This window comes from Nicotiana tomentosiformis, chromosome 2 (genome assembly GCF_000390325.3).
Source record: "Nicotiana tomentosiformis chromosome 2, ASM39032v3, whole genome shotgun sequence".
Classification (NCBI taxonomy): Eukaryota; Viridiplantae; Streptophyta; class Magnoliopsida; order Solanales; family Solanaceae; genus Nicotiana; species Nicotiana tomentosiformis.
In genome coordinates, this window is record NC_090813.1 from 37,247,901 (window position 1) to 37,268,322 (window position 20,422).

The 20,422-nt window shown below is 39.1% G+C and overlaps 1 protein-coding gene and 1 long non-coding RNA gene across 2 annotated transcripts; one reads left to right on the forward strand and one right to left on the reverse strand.

The window, feature by feature from the left end:
• Positions 1-260: 260 nt before the first annotated feature.
• On the reverse strand, positions 261-2,818 carry LOC104110549 (uncharacterized). The gene is made up of 3 exons (XR_011413786.1): positions 2,612-2,818; positions 2,458-2,521; positions 261-876 (listed from the first exon to the last, which is right to left on the reverse strand). It is a non-coding gene; the product is annotated as an uncharacterized lncRNA (long non-coding RNA).
• Positions 2,819-3,590: 772 nt separating this feature from the next.
• On the forward strand, positions 3,591-8,688 carry LOC104110555 (caffeoylshikimate esterase-like). The gene is made up of 8 exons (XM_009620081.4): positions 3,591-3,930; positions 5,186-5,215; positions 5,954-6,077; positions 6,162-6,308; positions 6,510-6,640; positions 6,725-6,862; positions 7,123-7,221; positions 8,290-8,688. Exons 1-8 carry the CDS (start codon positions 3,787-3,789, stop codon positions 8,503-8,505), a joined length of 1,029 nt encoding a protein of 342 aa, XP_009618376.1. The 5' UTR covers positions 3,591-3,786; the 3' UTR covers positions 8,506-8,688.
• The last annotated feature ends 11,734 nt before the right edge of the window (positions 8,689-20,422 follow it).

The following is a 20,422-nucleotide window of genomic DNA, read 5'->3' on the forward strand; positions in this document are numbered from 1 at the left end:
ATGGGTTTCTATTTTTTGGAAAGGTCGATAAAGCTTTAGAGAAAATAAGAGCAGACATCTATTTGGGGTTTCCTGTAAGTTGCAATTGGTGTATTGTGTTATACAAACTTCCACATCTATATCCAATAACACACGTACTAGCTAGCAACATATGGACTAGATCGTCCAAACGAAAGAAAAATACTACTCCATAACACGAAGAGGATCATATAACTAAATTACCATTTATAAAGTACCACCGAACGGAATCTACCCCACGATTTAAAAATACAGATCCACCATATATACAATATTACATATTTTCAAGAAAATCACTCCTGTTTACACTTAGATATATACAGGCAACGAACAAAATTTATCACCTAGCTATCAACCACCTTACATCAAAAATTGCTAGAGATAGACATCCTTGCATAATATACAAGAAAAATTCAAACTTGCCTCTATTGCTAATTACCATCCAAAAATTGTCTTCTTTTTTCTAGTCAAAATTTTCTTTTATCTTTTTCTTATGGATAGGTTCTTATAGTAAACAAAATCACATTCAGCTGTTAAAATTCCTTTCATTTACAGTTCATAAAGGAAGGTTCAAACCATAGCAGTCAGGCGAGAGTTTTGGCAATCAAAGCCTTCCACTCTATTTGTTGCTTGAGTTGCCTCAAGTCTTGTCCTTGCGCATGACCTTCCTTTACAACTCGATGATGGAGAAGGTGAAGCTGAAGTAGATGGACTTGGTGATGATGATAAAGTACAGGTTAATTGCTTTCCATAGTTTGCAAAGTACACATCACGAATTAATGGATTCATCGCTCGGCTAGGCGGTGACCCTGTGAAAAAAGGAGGAGATGATGCTGATCGCATTGCAGCTACGCCATCCTGTTAGACCACATAGGAAGTTGGATAATCAATTTTAGCGTTTCCGATTGAACAAGTAATTAACATAAGCACCATCTGAAACGGTGCTACAAAAAGAAACAGCAGCAGTTAAGTATAGAAAGGCCAGAAAAGGTATGTGGGACAATTGGTAAGTAAAAAAGATGATCTATACAGTCAAAGAGTATTCTGGTAGTGCACATTTAGTACTCTGATGAAGTTTGATATCAGGAGTACAGGTAAAAACATTTAAGGCAATGAGAATTATTGTGTTGAATGCCTATTGAGGACATAAGCCGTGGAGGTTTGTGGCCATATATCAATGTCATGTGATTTACACATCAGTTATTCCTGCATTTCGATTTTCCAATAATTGCTATGACAAGCAAACAACCTGATAAAAACTGTAACTATCCTGCTATAAAAAGTTAAGATATACTGATGGTGTAAAAGATCTATCTATTGTCGTGTTTATAACTTATATCCATTAACTTAGGCATCAAACGCCGTGGCGGAGCCACTCATTGGCAAGTGGAGTCACTTGACACCCCTTCGACGGAAAATTATACCGCGTAAATACGTTAAATATTTTATTTTTATGTATATATACTATGTACTTACTTCCCTTAATTTTTTTCATATGCTTGCTTATTTATATTTTGACTCCCCTTAGGGATAGTTCTGGCTCCGCCACTGATCAAACAGGCGTATGCATCTTGTTGCATGCGGTGTCAAAGGACACACTTCGTCGAAATTTTTTATTAGATATGTCTACAACAACAACAACAACAACAACCCAGTATAATCTCACTAGTGGGGTTTGGGTAGGGTAATGTGTAGTGTGTACGCAGACCTTACCCCTACCCTGGGGGTAGAGAAACTGTTTCCGATAGACCCTCGCCTCCCTCCCTCCAAGAACTCCCCACCTTATTCTTGGAGTGACTCGAACTCACAACTTCTTGGTTAGAAGTGGAGGGTGCTCACCACTAGAGCAACCCACTCTTGTCTAAGATATGTCTAAGAAAAATAAAAATATTGAAGATAAATATAAAAAATGACACTACTTATCATTATGGTGATTTATTCATTAGTCCACTTCTTCAAATTGTAACACCACTTATGAAATATCCTACGTACGCCAACTTTGCAGAAACCACTGCAGGCAGTTTGCAACATAGTACTGTTGTTGCACATGTAAGATCACATCGTACTCTAGTTTGAAATCAACAACCATTGGCAGATGAATATGTTGATTTTCACAGTGACAAACTACTTAGTATAATTGCAACTATATATATATATCTTGCATAACTTAGCGAGGTTCCAATATTACCAAGGACTAGATCTCTATTCTTCTACCTTACCCTCTGACATGGAAAGCCTTTAAGAAAAAACTAATTCAAATTTATACTACAAGGTTTATCATGTATAAATTGCCCTAAATCTGAAAATGTACACATAATTTCCTGGGAAAATGTTTAGTGAAATAATAAGAATAACACGAAGAAACAAAGGCAACAAACAAAATCCATAGAGATTAAATTGCAATGTGCTCAGGTCAGAAATGTATAGAAAGTCCCCTACCTCTTTTAGGATGAGATCAAAAAGTTCTGTTCCAGCTTTTGAATCCAAGGTTTCAGCTTGATTACTGTTGATGCTCCATTAAAACCCCGAAATTAATTACAGAATTAAGGGTAACCAATTAAAAATACGGATAAAGAGAAATAGATCAAATCACCTCAATTTGGAATGACAAATTGGATGCCTTACTGGACGAGGTTTGGGACAAACAACTTGAATCATAGGATTAGTGCCACAATTCATCTTTAGAAATTAATCGGCCCAGAAAACCGATTCAATCGGCGGCAAGAGAAAAGCAACGGTCCATGGCTCTCGAAAGTGGCCAGTGGTGTTGGGAAAGGAAAAGGTAACAAGAACTTAGCATAGTAATTAATTTTGGCAACCCCTGCTTTCCGGTGAATACGCTCCTCGTATGGGAAATACACAGTTTTGGAGCAAAATTTAATCTTCATTAATTAATAAATATAATTCTAGAAATCAACATTAATAATTAAACATCAGTTTTTTAAAAGTAATATTAGATAATTAAAAAATCTATTTAAGGGGCCTGATTTAACATTTTCTTTTTCTTTTTTACTATGGATTTTAAACTATTACATTCTAATATTTGAAGATTTAAACTATGTAAGAAGAATGAAACCTATTATGGAATATATCATTCCACTCTAATCCCCTTTATGTGAATCTTATATTAATTTTTAGTAAAATCCATTACAATTTTACTAAAAATATATTGAGTAGGGAATAGGAGTTGAGTAAATAACATGTACAAATGGAACCGATGAATTAATAGTCAAGATTTTGGCTATTTGGTTAAAGAAGGTATCTTTTCCTATTTTAGACCAATACATGTTTGTACTTGACTTCCTATTCCTTGGCCAACCTCCGAAATTGGTCAAACACACGAGAGCCGTAACGCGCATACTTCATTTTTAGGATTATGCCAAACCATAACTTTAATACTATGATCCTTTATTCAAAGGGACATAATCAACCCGAGGTACGAACACTCACTTTCAATTTTCTCAATTTGTTAAACTAATTAAAATGGGCTTTAAAATAAACCAGGAAAAAAAAAAAAAAAAAAACTTATCCCACACCACTAAAATTTTGTCGTCAAAGTTGCATATCCCAATGTACTTCTCTTTTTCTTCTAAATTTTCCACCTTCTAGAAAAGTATTAATATGATACGTTATGTTGAATTGACTAATGACTACTATATAGCAATATTATCAAAGGCACTCAATAGATTCTATGCGCATTAATTTTCGTTCCCTTTTTTTTTCAATCTAATTCTGCCTAGAGTTTCTTTGACGTGAGAGAGCTCTGCAATGGGAAATCAGAAGAAATTTCCAGGCATAAGTGAGGGATTGCAGAAGATATTGGATGCAGATATGGACAACGTGGAGGCCAGACGTCGTGCTAGGGAGGCTTTTAAGGATATTCAGCTTTCAATTGATCATATCTTGTTCAAGGTATTTCAACCATCTTGGATTGTCATTATTCTTAATATAATAGAAAAAAAGATAGACGTTTTGCTTCAAAGTTTGGATTTTTATTGCATAAAACTGACTGATTGTAATCTTATCTTGATGGTTTTTGTCAATGGTGCAAACTGCAAAAGGACTGAAGTATTTGCGTGGGACTAATTAAATAAATTAAATATTTCTTGCTAAATAGACTGTAAACGTTATTTAATGTTCTACTTTTAGGGTGCATTTGATATGGACGTTTTTAGTGGGAAATGTTTTACCCCGAAAAATAATTTTTTTGAATCATTTTCCAGCGTTTGATTGGATATAAAATTTGGTTGATATATGGTAACTTTCCAAGATGTAGGATAAGGTATGAGAATAGTGTTTTGGCATAATCTTGAGTACTTAAGGTTGACAGAAAAAACAGTTAATAGAAGTAAGTGACATTGATTAGGATTTAGGATCTTTGTAAAGGAAAAATAATAAGTGAGTGAAGTCATTTTCGCTCTGTTGATGGAAACTATTGCACGAAAATATTCTCCAGAATTCGAGATAACTAAACACTAAGGAAAAAGGAAAATGTTTTCAGCCATACTGAACATATCGCCTTATATAATCTGCTGGCGGATTTAACGACAGTGCAGTTGGGGTGCTGATAACAGTATCCATTGCTTTTGTGGATTTGCTTATTGATTCAAGAGGTTCTCTATCGTGTGAATTCACTTTGGACAACTGTTAACAGTTCAAGGGCATATCAAGATTGAGCATTCCCTTTTCTGTCAATTAGTGATCAAAACATTAGTGGCACATTGTTCCTAAATCCAGGCCAAAAAGAATTTATGGCTTTAAGAAACTTAAAATAGTGTTAACAAAATTGGCTTTTTCCAACTTACATCAGACGGATAGCTATTAATCTTGTCAATCCTCATTTGGTTCCTAAAAAGATGAAAGGACATTTGTCAATTGTATAATCTTGTAAAGGAAGCATTTATCTGGTTAAAACTGTTTTATGTACGTCATCTTTGCAAATGTACTTTCCAGTGTAAGCTTGTTATGCCTTCTTCATTAAGATTGTTACTTTTGGAAACATTGACAGTTGAGACTTGAGACCGATGTACTTATTTAATATTTTACCTTTGTCGTCTACTGTAATGGAGAAAAGTGCCCAAGTGGGCGTGATCCTATGTGAAAGTAACGCGTTTCTTACTCATCTTTCATGTTCATTTAATGATTGCTTCTTCTATCTTTGCACCAGGTGACACATGCTGGATTGAAGATGGAGGAGGTAAAGCTTACGCTATTATTTCCTTTTTCTAATGTTGTTGGAAAGGTTTGATGCTTTATAGCCTAATTTTCCTTGCTAAAACAGTCAATTTGTGTATCATTTGCTTGTTGTGTACTTTGTAGTACAGCAAACTATGGATATGGCCTTCTTTCTACTTGGCCTTTTCAAATGAGAGATGACGTTGATAGCTCGTAAAAATAAATAAATAAAAATAAAAAAGAGATGGAGCTAATGTGTGATTTTTTATCGGTCCTGCTGTTTTAGTAAATGATGTTTGCTTCACTTCTTATTTGGGAATTGAGATTTCGCATAGGAATGATTGGATGGCGTAAGAAGAATTAAATTGGGATTTAGTTTCCATTTCACATCCAGTTTTAACTGTCAAGCTTAAATTTAGATTATAAGACAATTTCAAATACTCATTGGGAGGAGATATGCTTGGTTCTTAAGATTATAAGCTCCAAATTTTATTACATGTTATCAGTAATGTAAACGTTCTTATAAATCATATTCATTAAATTTCTTGCAAGTGACAAAGAGGATAGTTCGTGAAAGATGACTTGGTCCCTCAAGGATGCTTTGGGTATTAGCGTTTTTTCCCTTGCGTGTACTAAGGCAAATGAGAAGTCTCTTTTTAGCGTATATATTCATATCTAGCATAAGTTATTGGCATTTGGATGTTATAGCCATAATATTTATGTGATTTACATTGTACAAATTCGACATTCTGCTGGACAGTCTTATGAGGTTAATTCTCGAGGGCTGGAAATCTTCTCCAAAAGTTGGCTTCCAGAGATACATCCCAAAGCTGTTGTCTACTTTTGTCATGGTTATGGGGATACATGCACATTTTTAGTCGAAGGTTTGTGGCTTGCAAAAGCATCTGAAGTCTCAGACAAGTCATTTTTTAAAAAAAGGACATTGTAATAACTGTCCTTATCTGTAGGCATTGCAAGGAAATTAGCATCTTTTGGTTATGGAGTAGTTGCAATGGATTACCCTGGATTTGGTCTTTCAGAAGGTCTTCATGGCTATATCCCAAGTTTCGACAAGCTGGTCGATGATGTTATTGAGCATTATTCGAAAGTTAAAGGTATGACTCAATTGGATAACCAACTTCATCATCATCATCATTTAATGGAGTTCATCTGAGAGGTTCAAGAAACAAATAATATGTAGAATTGGAATTCAAAAGTTCTTACATGTGAAGGTGTGACCAACGCGAGCTTAAGTTTCATTTCCTTGTAATTCTTGACACTATACTGGAGAAATGACAGTTAACTGTTGGTTGCAGAAAAGCTAGAGTTGCATGATCTACCAAGCTTCCTATTTGGGGAATCCATGGGTGGAGCTATAGCTTTGAAAGTTCACCAGAAGCAACCTAATGCTTGGAATGGTGCTGTTCTTGTGGCACCTATGTGCAAAGTATATTTCTGGAAATGCATCTAAATTCTTACTGATGCTTCTGATATCTGATTCACATAGAGAGATAACAGGTTTGTCATATAGATTGCAGATAACATGGTTCCACCATGGTTAGTAACACAAATTTTAATTGGCGTCGCAAAGTTCCTCCCAACACAGAAGCTAGTTCCGACGCAGGATTTGGGAGAATTGGCAGTCAGAGATGCAAAGAAGAAAGAACTGGTACATATTTCTTTGTTTTCTGTAGCAAATCAGCTTCAAAAGGTTATAGGTTTTAGGAGTTCAGGAAAGTTATGGTTGCAGGATATTAGAGTCTAATAGTGCTTGTGCCAGAAATATCACACACACACCTGCTTGACATGCAGACACCTGCTTGACATGATAGGTTTTAGGAGTTCATAATGACACACACGCCTGCTTGACCATGTATGTACCGCGCCCAATTTATCATATAAGATGCGACCTGGTTCTTCTGTATGCAGACTGCCTATAATATCATCTCTTACAAACATAAACCCCGTATACGGACTGCCCTGGAGTTACTGAATGCCACCCAAGAGATAGAGAGACTACTGGAAAAGGTGTGTAACGTCTTCCAACTTTTATTTTATGTAGTGTAAAAACTCATCACCGCATTAACTGTTTAAAGGTTGATTTGTGAAGCTTTTCCGTTTTCAGTATGGCGGTTGCCCCCCAATTTTGTTGTCCTGTTTTTGTATTTAATGAGGTCCTAAGTGTTTCTTGATATTATAAATGCTTTTTTTTTAACTTTATTGTTCATTCTAGCTGGTGTATCATGTTGTACTGTTTTTGTTTTGGAAACACTTGTACTCATTTATCTTGACAAATAGCGTAGACAACTATCCATAACTGTGATTAAGTTGCGAACTTTCCTTTCTGCAAAAGAACAGTACTTTGAATGAGAAGGGATGGGTGATAAGAGCAAGAGTGTACTGACTGGAAAATTAATTTATGCTAATTCTTTCAAAAAAGGGTGTCACGTACCTCATTTTAACTCCTTATTGTGCTCTTTATCTTTGTGATGCTTTCCTTAGTTAATTAGTTTTTCCTGCATTGTTGGAAGTGTAGCACCAGAACACTAGATATTAGTTATCTCAAATTTTGTATTCCAGCAGGTTAGTATTCTGAAATTACTTGAATCTCTTTACAAAGATGAGGCTGACCCTGGATCCACAAAAATCTTCCCTCTATCGCTTTGAGGACTGATTAATGTAGGGAGCAAGAACTTCACAGAATTGGATCTTTCCAGATCCCTATATATGTGATAATATAAAAGTTGATAAAAAGGATCGAGGCATAGTTGAGTTTCTTGGTTACACAGTTGATTGTATACTTTCTTTGCTAATGGTGATTGTTAGTGCCTGTGTCAAGGTGAATTGGAGCAGTGAAGTTGATGTCACTGTTGTTCTACAACTGCATGATAAAAATGTACATGTTTCTACAGTAATCCAGTGTCTTTACTACTCAAAACTGAAACTTCTATGTTATATTAGCCTCAATTATACTGCAACTTCTGCCAGGATCTTGGTAATAAGCATAATTGAATTCCAACTTTCATGCAATCAGCCTATGTAATCTTTGTTACATCAAAATGTAATCTACATAGTGATAGTAATGTTATTTTACAGGTCTCTCTGCCATTGTTAATCTTGCACGGAAAGAATGATATAGTGACAGATCCATCGGTCAGTAAAGCACTGTATGAGAGGGCAAGTAGTTCGGACAAGAAACTGATCCTTTATGAGGATGCTTATCATGCCTTGCTTGAGGGTGAGCCGGATGAAATGATACTTCGAGTTTTTGGTGACATTATTTCATGGCTGAATGAGCATACCATCTCCTAGTCATTTCTGCAATTTTCCTATTTTCTGCGTTTAGGGGGGCAAGGGGGGAGAGCTGAAAGAAAGAAACTAATTACTTTATCTGGTAAGATTGCATGGTAGAATAAATGAGGAAGTCATTTTCATTGTGTAACATTAAAAAGAACAGAACAAAGTTCATTTTATATGGATGAAAGATTAATATGACTCCTCCTACACCCTCTGGCTTTGTAAAGAACCATTGTTGAGTTGTGTACATGAAAATAACAAGCATTGCAGTCATTCTTAATTTAACTTTACGGGCTAAAAAGAGGTTCTTTGTTAATGTATTCGACGACTGGAAGACCAGTATAACGGAATCTAATAGAGTATCTGATTTTGGAAGTGCATAAGAGAAGTAAAAGGATTAAAATACTATATATAACAAGAAAAAGAAGTCCCCTTCGGCCTAATGGTTTCGCCTGATGGTTTATGAGGGAATGCAAATCTTAGAGATCGACGTTTAAGTTTTTGCAGGTGATTTCTTTATATTTGTTTAAGCCTTAGTTTAACATATGGTTGTCCAACGGGACAGGACGGGACGGGATAACATTTAGGCGGGACGGGACAAAATGGTAGGCCCATCTCATCCCGTAACAAAAGGGATGGGACGGGACGGACAGTAGGCCCATCCCGTCCCGCTAACAAACGGGATGGGACGGGACGGGTTCGCGGGTCTTAAGTGCCATTTTAAAAAAAATATATATTTAAGCATTGAGTTTGGCAACGCCTATTCTTTTGACAATGACTAAGTTTTTAAAGTTTGCAACAGCTAGTTTTTTGACTTATTTAATAAAATTAAAAATTAAACGAAAATTAGGAAACTAAGTAAAGAATTATAAAATATTAAAACAAAAGACTTGTAATGAAATATTCTACTAATTATAAATTTATAATAGAGTTATAATTTATTTAATATAATTTCAAGCCATTAAGTAACTAAGTAAGAGTGTAAGATAATTTATAAAAATAATTCAACGCTTAGAGCCTTATATTTTATTAATAGAACTTTCAAATCTCACATACAAATATAATTCTTTTGAAGAGCACATAATCTGCGCAACCACCTTCTAGGAAGGGTTCTGTTTGAACTAGGCCTCTTAGTAGCCAATTACAAATTATCATACTAATATTTGTAAGCTCCTATATAATTTCGTTGTAACTTATCTATAATTTCTCTCGGACATTGTTCTGGAATTGGCAATGTTGATTGATGTTCCATGAGTTACATGTCGTCATCGCTCTCAGTGCTAAGTATCTCATTGTATTCTTCTTCTTCCCTAGTGGTTAATTTTTCAAAACCAAGATTTCTTCTTTCTGAATTAATCCAATCTCTGAATAATACGGAAATCTCTAGGCTGTCCTCCGCTAATGAATGTCTATGATCTCCGATTTGAAATCTTATCGCGCTAAAAGCACTCTCCGATGCTACTGATGATGCTTGAATAGCAAAGATATCTCGGGCCATTATTGAAAGTATTGGAATAGTCTTGCCACGCTCCCTCCACCATGCCAAAAGTTGTTCGTTGCCTTCTTCGTCTTTAATACTTTCCAATCCTTGATTAAGATAAGAATCAAATTCATCATCAATAGAGGAATCAAAACATGTTATATCATCCATATCTACCCATAGAACTTCTACTCTAGACTTAGAAGTAGAAGGGGTAGTTTCACCACCTGTTGTTTCCATTGATTTATATTTATCAAATATTGATCTAACATAAAAATATATGTTAGCTTGGCAGTCTTCAAGATATGGTTGTTCATTTTCTTGGATTGCTAAATTCTCATAAATTTTACGAACAAGTCCATTTGAACCTCTTATGCTTACCCCTTACAGGAGGTACAGGGGGTAAAGCTCCAGACCGAGATTCAGTCTAAGTTGGAGCTTGTATTGCGGGACTAGTGGGTGTTTCATCTAAATCTTCTTCCTCATTTTTTTCATCCTCATTTTCTTCGTCCTTAATAAAAATATCATTGTCAAATTGTCTTTGTAAAGTTTCATAATCTAGTTGTTCTCCGAAATTAATATTATAACATGCGGGGGTTGAAAAAATGAAGTTTAATCAACATGAGTCATTTCACCTATATGTTTTCTAATTCTAGGAGAAGGGTTAGGGTTAAGACTAGGATTAGGATTACTACTACTTTCAACTTTACTACTTTTTTTACTAGTTTTTTTAAAGTCAAATACATTTTTAGGTGCCATAATTTAAATATGAAATTAAATTTAAAAAGTTAACACAAAAATAAAACATACAAATGAAATACGAAAATAGAACACGTAAAGTAAACACAAAAATTAAACACTAAAATGATACGCAAAAATTATATATTAAAATTAGGAGATGGAACGAGTGCACCGTGATTAAATATTGAAACTTGAAGAATTAATAGATTTGAGAGAGAATGATTGATTTTTGTGGGAAAAAATAAAGAAGGATGGGGGTATTTATAGTAGAAAATAGGGTCAAAGTATAATTTAATAAACTTAGGGGTTATATTAAAAGTTTTTTTTTGGAGGGGGGAGGCCAATTATAGCCGTTTTTGGCTGTTGGGAACGACTATTTTTGCAATTGGAGTCGTTTCCCAACGACTAGAATTCAAAAAAATAATAATAATAAAACGCGGGACATGCGGGACGGGACGGGACAGGCGGGACGGGACGGGACCAAACGGGATGAAATGGCTATCCCGTCCCATCCCGTATCCCGTTTAATATGGGCCCATCCCATTTAGAATTAAGTGGGACGGGACGGCTCGTCCCGTTAGACAGCCTTAGTTTAACATATATTTATGCTAGTGAAAGGTAATGGATGGTATAGTTCAGGTGCGAATATTATTATTATAAAATACTGTAAAAAAATAAAATAAACCTGTCAAAAATTGAACGAATGAGACGAAAATCCCAATCCCGGGGATATGTAATTGTTTACCCTCAAAATTGGATAACAATTGAATTTGGTAGTGGTTTAAAAGATATGCGGATTAACTTGATACGGAATGATAAATTAGATTGCAATTGAAATAAATAACGATAAATTAACTGCAAACCATCTGAGTTGGATAATTTCAGCCTAGGAAAGTTGATCACCCTTGAGTTGAATGTACTTTGATTGACATCAAGATACCAAAGAATAAGAATTTAGAGGATAATGGTAATATATTTCTTATAAGTGTATGTTACAATGTCTTTCATGAATTGTAAGGTCTCCTTTATATATTAGAGGAATCTACCTTTAAGGTACTATTCTATTATTCCATAAAAGGTAAAAGGGTCCTTGATTTGTTGACCGTTGGTCCCTTTTATGGTATGTTCCGTGATTTCTGTCAGATAAGCTAGCAATACATTTCTTGAAACTGTTATGACCGAGGACGGTTATGACCTTGATAAACTCGAAGGCAAGTCTGGTGGTTTCGATGGCTAATTTGGTAAGGCAGGAACCGATCTCCGGGATTTTATCACCATCTCTCGATCCCAAATTATCGTGTTGGATGCTCGGTCAAATCCTGAGTTCAATTTTACCCGTATACAGATAGTCCCCTCATTTTTCAGAGAGTAAATGACAAGAAACGATGTGAGCTCCTGATTTCCTCTTCGAGAAATCGTGACGTAAGCAACAAAATCATGACGTAAGTGATAAGAACATTTGAAATGTCCCATCGGTCCAGTCTTCTAGGCATTAAATGTGTGTCAGTTAACGGTCGGCCACTCCAAGATGTGTACCGTCGTTTGGAAAACTATAAATATCCTCTCACTTATTCATTTGAACTTTACATTCAAACATTTTGTTCTTGTGCTTTAAGAAACTTCATCATTCTCACTCTCTAGTTTTCTGGCTTACATTCAAACTTCTTCCCTTCTGGTTTTCTGAAAACTTTCGTAAAAGTTGCTCATCTGTCAATCATACCTTCTCTTTCATTAACATCTCCCTTTCTCCACTTTTTCACTATTTAAAAGCACTGGCAAAGACTTCAAAATATGTTCCTCAAAAAGAAACTCCCTCTGCTTCGCGATCGGTTGTTGAGAAAAATATTTCGTTTGTCGCTGTCGAGGAACCGACACCAGAACCTCCTCTGCAAATATTTGTCCCTATGGGATGCCCAACCGGAGTTGATTTCAATGTCGAGAAAACCTCCTCGGTACCGGGCCGGTGTGAGCCGGTCTTGAGATATATATGCTCGGTCACCGATAGTGTCCTTGTCAAGGTCAAGGAAGATTGCAACTGGGCTGATAAACACGTAGTGATCCCCACGCCTGAGGAAGCGATTACTACCCACGTGGAGGGTGTTTTAAGTATTTACACTTACCCTTTCACGTTGGGCCCCTTAGATCTAGTCATCATTTCCTTCTATAAGAGGTAGAGGTAACCCTCGGTCAAATTCATCCTTCGTTCTCGAGGATAGCAATTCTCCTTCGCTTCTTCGTGAGCAAGATCGAGGTGGACTGATTAAGCTGGCCCAGCTCCATTTTTCAGCATCGATGAAGATCGGGACCGAGGCTGGTTAGGACATTTTATCCGAGTGAAGACCTCGGATTTGATCCCAACCGAGCATATGCCATTTCTAGAGAAGTGGAATATGAAACGTATGTATAATCTCACTTTTAAGATTTTGTTCGTTACTCTTTTCTTTTCCTCTTATCTCATCTATATTTTGTGGTGGTACAGATGTTGCTCGGATGCCGGATGCGGTTCCTCAACTCAAGGAATGGGTCGAGGGCATTGTAAAACAAAGGATTTATTCTGAGCGTTCGTGGCGCGAGCTCTCGAAGGGCCGATGTGAGGCTCGTTCCCATGGTAAGAGTTTTCTCAACTGACTTTGATTTCCCTTTCGCGTTATCGATTTCTGACTTGCTTTTACTTCTTTTTTGTAGGTTTACCAAAAGATGTCTAGATGAGGACTCCATCCGGTGATAATGATATCTTCACCGATCCCCCTGCTTCGGGGAAGGATAAAGATAAGAAAAGGAAAAAGGATCCGAGTTCTCCGGGCCCTGAGAAGAAGAGGCCAAGGAAAGGATTGGCGCATAAACCCAAGGGAAGCACCAGTGGTCAAGCACTGTCCCGAACTCACTCTATCGATTAAGGGATGAGTCCGAGGGGTAAGGAGAAGCCTTTGATCTGATGGCCAGTATGCCATTGCAGCTCAAAGGGCAAAGGGCCTCCAAACTAGGGGAGGCGAGGCCGATTTTCATCATGTCGGGGAGGCCGAGGTGGAGGCAGGAGCTGAGGCTTCCCGAGATGCGGGAAAAGCCCCGCAGGAAGCACTCAACCCGATATAGATTTCCTAGTCACCCTCGTTCACAGAGTCGATGTTTAGCGAAGCCCAAGTTGCAAAAAAACGTCCCATCGAGAAGGCCCATAGATCGAACAACCTCTTCCGTAGTTTGTTCGACGGTGTGGATTCGACGGCCACGGAGGACGCCATTGGATTTGGCAATTTAGAGATACCGAGGAAGATCTCACCCTCTGAATCAAGCGGGCCTTTCTCGAGCCCGAAATTGGTCGATCGGTTCCCTGCCCCGAGTGCATATCCTGATCGGAAATGCACCATCGTTGTTTCCCTTCCGGAGGATGCCCGGGTTCTTTCTGCCCCCGTAGGGGTGGCCAGCTATCTTCGGTGCCTGGTGACCGAGGATGATCAAGCTAAGATGAATAAAGTGGATGCACTCTGCCTTTTCAATGAAGCGCAACAGGCGCTGAACCGGGTAACTTCATGCTTTCCTAAGTGAATTTTTGATTTACACTTAGATTATTTCGCAGATAACTTAGCATTTCTTTTCTTGTTCGTATGCTTCTATGCTTCATCACGATACTTTTTTGAGGTACCGGGATGACCTGAAATAAATCGAAGCTGGAGTTCGAGAGCTTACTGAGAAGAGAGACGCTTTTAAACTTCTCAGTGAGCAGCTCGAAGGGGAGACTAAGAAACTTCATACCGAGCTAGAAATGGCTCGGAATGACCATGCCGACTTGGTCGATCAGGTAAAAGTTTTCGAAGTAAGTGATGATGAATTTGATTCAGTGACTGATGGTCAAAATCTGCATGTCCAGCAAAAACTCGATCGGATTGCTCAGCTCCGAGCTGAAATGGATATAGTCAAATATGAGGTCGATGAATGGAGAGGCAAAATGGATCGTTTGGCCTCGGAAAAAGAGGTTGGTCGGGCACAACTAACTTCGGCCGAAATCCAGCTAAGAGAAGCAAAGGAAAGGGCCGAGGTTCAAACAAAAAAGGTTGAGGAGCTCCAATCTTGGCTCGGTTCGGCCGGCTCAGATCGAGATAACCTGGTCAAGGAGCTTAAAACGGCCAAGTCAGAGGTCGTCGTGGCCAAGTTCGAAGCTGCTGAAATGGTGAACCAGTACAAGGCCGATGCCGAACCTACTCAAGACCAATCAAAAAATATAGTTGAGCATATGAAGTGGCAATCTCGAAGACAGGCCATCAAGGAAGTTGACGCTCGGGGTTTTGACTTATCGGCCGAGATCAAGGATTCCAAGGTGCTCAAAGCCGAGGCCAGAAAGTTGGTCTATCCCGAGGAGGAGGATTCCAAGGACTCAAGCAGGTTCGAGGATGGAGAAGACCCCGGGAATCCCGATGACGAGGCGGGCTCCGGCCAAGATTAGGCGGCTTCCGTTTGATTTTGTTTTTTCTTCTTTGTATTTTGTACTTTTTGTCAGGGCTTCTTACGCCTTTGTAAAGATCATATATATAATACAAGTTTTTCGATAATTCTTGAGTTTTTCGATGAATGGAGAGGCAAAATGGATCGTTTGGCCTCGGAAAAAGAGGTTGGTCGGGCACAACTAACTTCGGCCGAAATCCAGCTAAGAGAAGCAAAGGAAAGGGCCGAGGTTCAAACAAAAAAGGTTGAGGAGCTCCAATCTTGGCTCGGTTCGGCCGGCTCAGATCGAGATAACCTGGTCAAGGAGCTTAAAACGGCTAAGTCAGAGGTCGTCGTGGCCAAGTCCGAAGCTGCTGAAATGGTGAACCAGTACAAGGCCGATGCCGAACCTACTCAAGACCAATCAAAAAATATAGTTGAGCATATGAAGTGGCAATCTCGAAGACAGGCCATCGAGGAAGTTGACGCTCGGGGTTTTGACTTATCGGCCGAGATCAAGGATTCCAAGGTGCTCAAAGCCGAGGCCAGAAAGTTGGTCTATCCCGAGGAGGAGGATTCCAAGGACTCAAGCAGGTTCGAGGATGGAGAAGACCCCGGGAATCCCGATGACGAGGCGGGCTCCGGCCAAGATTAGGCGGCTTCCGTTTGATTTTGTTTTTTCTTCTTTGTATTTTGTACTTTTTGTCAGGGCTTCTTACGCCTTTGTAAAGATCATATATATAATACAAGTTTTTCGATAATTCTTGAGTTTTTCCTTTGTCCTTCTCTTTATTTTTTGAAAAGATTGAAATGCCTTAGCACTAAATAGCTAGGTCCTGTTCGGGGTTTCGAACAGGCTTTGCCTTTGATTTTTCTTAAGGCAATGCAATTCGGTATGAATCAAAATGTTTCCCAAAGTACTTATAATTCCTTTATAATTTTGTCGAAGGTACCTTTTGTCACGGGCTTCGTACGTCTCCGAGCCGTTTTTAGTATAATCGTAGTTTTTTCGAGTTCGGACAATGCCAAATAAGCTTCGTGCCCTCGGATTTTGTTATCCAAGAATGGTCGTAGCCTTTTAATTCAGGCAATGCCAAATAAGCTTCATGCCCTCGGGTTTTCTTATCCCGAAATGGTCGTAACCTTTTAATTCGGGGAATGCCAAATAAACTTCGTGCCCTCGGGTTTTGTTATCCCGGAATGGCTGTAGCCTTTTAATTCGGGCAATGCCAAATAGACTTCTTACCCTCGAGTTTTTATATCCTGGAATGGCCATGGCCTTTTAATTCGGGCAATGCCAGATAAGATTCTTGCCCTCGGGTTTTGTTACCTCGGAATGGCCGTAGCCTTTTAATTCGGGCAATGCCAAATAGGCTTCTTACCCTCGCGTTTTTATATCCCGGAATGGCCGTAGCCTTTTAATTCGGGAAACGCCAAATAGGCTTCTTACCCTTAGGTTTTTATATCCCGGAATGGTCGTAGCCTTTTAATTCGAGCAACGCCAAATAAGCTTTATTCCCTCAAGTTTTGTTTAACCCGGAATGGTCGTAGCCTTTTAATTCGGGCAACGCTAAATAATCAATCCCCAAGTGAAGTGGCTTTTGGGCTCGATATCTTTGGGGAACCAATCGAAAAAATCTTTGAAAGGATAGGAACTTTTATCTAAAAGGCATAGACTTCATTTCAATTTTGTGCGTAGTATACAAAGTTAAACTTGTATCTTGTGTCCGGGCTCGGGTGATCTATGTGGGCACGGTTCAATCGACCGTTTGTCCTCTATAGAAAATCTTATTATTGAGCGAGCCTAGATTGCTCGAGCACAAGAAAAAATCATTCCCCCCGGATTATGCCACCTAGTGTTCGGGGTTTGTCGTAGATAAGCCTCGAATAGTGTTGACTTCGATTGTAAGTTAGCACAATTTCATTATTGCCTCATTAAAAACCTTGCCAAAAAAAATATTTGAAACAAAATCGAATCAAGGGAAAAAGAGTGCAACGCATGCTTTCAGGCCTAAAAAATTGTGTTGGGTGTCTGCAATTGTTAGTAAAAAATGTAGCTAAGTAAGAGAAGGTGATCGGGGTCATACCTTAGCAGTAATATCGTTTCAAGTGGGTTATATTCCAGTTGCTAGGTAATTTTTCACCGTTCATTGTTCCGAGTTTGTATGACCCTTTTCTGGTGATCTTAATAACCTGATGCGGACCTTCCCAGTTCGGTCCCAGTTTTTCTTCATTCGAATTCCGAGTGTTTAACGTGATCTTCCTCAATACTAAGTCCCTGACATTAAAGTGTCTAAGGTTGGTTCTTCGATTGTAATATCTCTCGACTCGTTATTTCTGGGTTGCCATTCGAATGAGGGCGGCATCACGTCTCTCGTCGAGTAGTTCTAGACTTGTGTTCAGGATCTCGTTATTTGCTTCTTCAGTAGCATATTGGAACTTGATACTTGGTTGTCCGACTTCGACCGGTATCAAAGCTTCGGCACCGTAAACCAGCGATAACGGGGTAGCCCCGGTACTAGACTTTGAAGTTGTATGATATGCCCAGAGGACTTCGGGCAGGATTCCATTTTCCTTTGGCATCGATCAACCTCTTTTTGAGGTTTTGGATTATGGTTTTATTGGTGGATTTTGCTTGTCCGTTCCCACTAGGGTGGTAGGGAGTTTATAAGATCCTTTTTATCTTATGGTCTTCGATAAACTTGCTTACTCTGCTGCCAATAAACTATTTCCCATCGTCGCACACGATTTCAGCCAGTATTCCGAACCGACATATGATATGGTCCCAGATAAAGTCGATGACCTCCTTCTCCCTGACCTTCTCATATGCCTAGGCTTCCACCCATTTAGAAAAATAGTCAGTCATAAATAAAATAAATTGGGCCTTACCGGGTGCTCGTGGAAGCGGACCAATGATGTCCATCCCCCATTTCATGAATAGCCATAGTGATAAGACCGAATGTAGCAGCTCTCCGGCTCGATGAATCATCGGATCATGCCTTTGGAATTCATCACATCTTCGTATGAATTCCTTCGCATCTTTTTCCATGTCTATCCAGTAATAACCAACCCTGATTATTTTTCGGACCAGTGCTTCGGTACCTGAATGATTTCCGCAGGTGCCTTCGTGAATTTCCCTCAAAACGTATTCGGTATCCCCCGGTCCCAAACATATCGCAATCGGGCCATGGAACGTTCTTCTGACTAAGGTTCCATCCTCAGACAAACTAAATCGGGCTGCCTTTGTACGTAGGGCCCTCGATTCCTTTGGATTCGAGGGCAGTTTTTGGGTTTTCAAGTATTCTATGTATTTGTTTCTCCAATCCCATGTTAGGCTCGTTGAGTTTATTTCGTCATGGCTTTCTTCGACTACCGATTTCATTAGTTGTATGACTGCCCCTGAATTGAGCTCATTGTCTTCTACCGACGATCCCAAATTAGCGAGGGCATCGGCCTCGTTGTTTTGATCGCGAGGCACGTGTTGTAGAGTCCATCCCTTGAACCGGTGTAGTGTTACCTGTAATTTATCTAGGTATCTCTGCATTCGTTCTTCTCTTACCTCGAAGGTCCCATTAACTTGGTATACCACAAGGAGTGAATCGCACTTAGCTTCGATCATCTACGCCCCCTAACTTTTGGCTAGTTCGAGACCTGCAATCATGGCCTCATATTCGGCCCCATTGTTAGTAAATCTTATAGTTCTAATAGATTGTCTAACTATATTGCCCTTTGGTGGTTTTAATACGATGCCAAGTCTGGACCCTTTTTGCATTTGAGGCGTTATCTGTAAAGAGGGCCCAGATCCTCGAAGAAGTCCCCGAGTTCAATAATAACTCTCTTTCAACTTGGGGTACCAGTGCCGGCGTAAAATCGACCATAAAGTCTGCCAGAATTTGAGATTTAATGGCAGTTCAAGGCCGATATTCAATTTCGTACCTGCTGACCTCAACGACCCACTTCGCCAACCGTCTCGAGAGTTCGGGTTTATGCATTATATTTCTCAATGGGTAAGTAGTCACAACACGTATGGGGTGGCATTGAAAATACAGTTTCAACTTCCTAGAGGCGCTTAGCAAAGCAAGCGCCAATTTCTCTAGGTGGGGGTATCTAGTTTCGGCCTCACCTAAAGTTCTGCTAACGTAGTAAATTGGGAATTGCGTACCTTTTTATTCCCGAACCAGGACTCCACTTACCGCTATCTCCGAGACCGCCAAGTATAGGTATAGTTGTTCGTCTATCTTCGGCGTGTGGAGTAGCAGTCGGCTCGATAGATATTGCTTGAGCTCTTCCAAGGCCCGTTGGCATTCCGGAGTCCATGAGAAGTCACTTTTTTCTTCAATAATGAGAAGAATAGGTGACTCTTATCAGAGGACCTCGAGATAAATCGCCCCATAGCGGTTATGCGCCCGGTTAGCCTCTGCACGGACTTTATGTTATCTACGACCGTGATATCTTCGGTGGCTTTGATCTTATCGGGGTTAATCTCGATTCCCCGATTGGATACCATGAATCTGAGGAATTTACCTGATCCAACTCCGAACACACACTTCTCCGGGTTCAGCTTCATGTTGTATTTTTTCAATACGTTGAAGGTTTCCTGTAAGTGTTTTAAATGGTCCTCTACTCACAGAGACTTAACCAACATATCATCAATGTAAACTTCCATTGATTTTCCTATTTGTTCTTCGAACATCCGGTTTACTAGGCGTTGGTAAGTGGCACCGGCATGTTTTAACACGAATGACATTACGTTATAGCAGTATGTGCCGTATTTAGTGATAAAGGAGGTCTTTTCTTGATCATCCGGGTTCATCCGTATTTGATTTTACCCGGAGTAGGCATCGAGAAAACTGAGGATCTCATGGTCGGTCACGACAACGATCATGCGATCGATATTTGGAAATGGGAAGGAGTCCTTAGGACATGCTCTATTCAAATCCTTATAGTCTATACACATTCTTAATTTATCCCCTTTCTTGAGAACTACCACTATATTTGCTAACCAATGCGGGTATTTAACTTCCCGAACGGACCCTATTTTAAGGAGTTTGGATACCTCGTCCTTGATGAAAGCACGTTTGACCTCGGACTGGGGCCTCCTCTTCTGCTTGACCGGGTAGAACTTCGAATCCAAGCTTAGCTTGTGAGTGGTTATTTCTGGTGGTATCCCTGTCATATCGAGGAGGGACCAAGCAAAACAATCTTTGTTAGCTATAAGAAATTGAATGAGTTTTTTCCTGAGCTCGGGGTTTAACCACGTGCCCAGGTAAACCTTTCGATCGGGCAAGTGTTCAT

Coding starts and splice junctions, on each gene's coding strand:
- LOC104110555 (XM_009620081.4), top strand. CDS start 3,787: ATGGGAAATCAGAAGAAATTTCCAGGCATAAGTGAGGGATTGCAGAAG. Junction 6,309..6,509: donor GCATTATTCGAAAGTTAAAG/GTATGACTCAAT, acceptor TGTTGGTTGCAG/AAAAGCTAGAGTTGCATGAT. Junction 6,863..7,122: donor ATGCAAAGAAGAAAGAACTG/GTACATATTTCT, acceptor TTCTGTATGCAG/ACTGCCTATAATATCATCTC.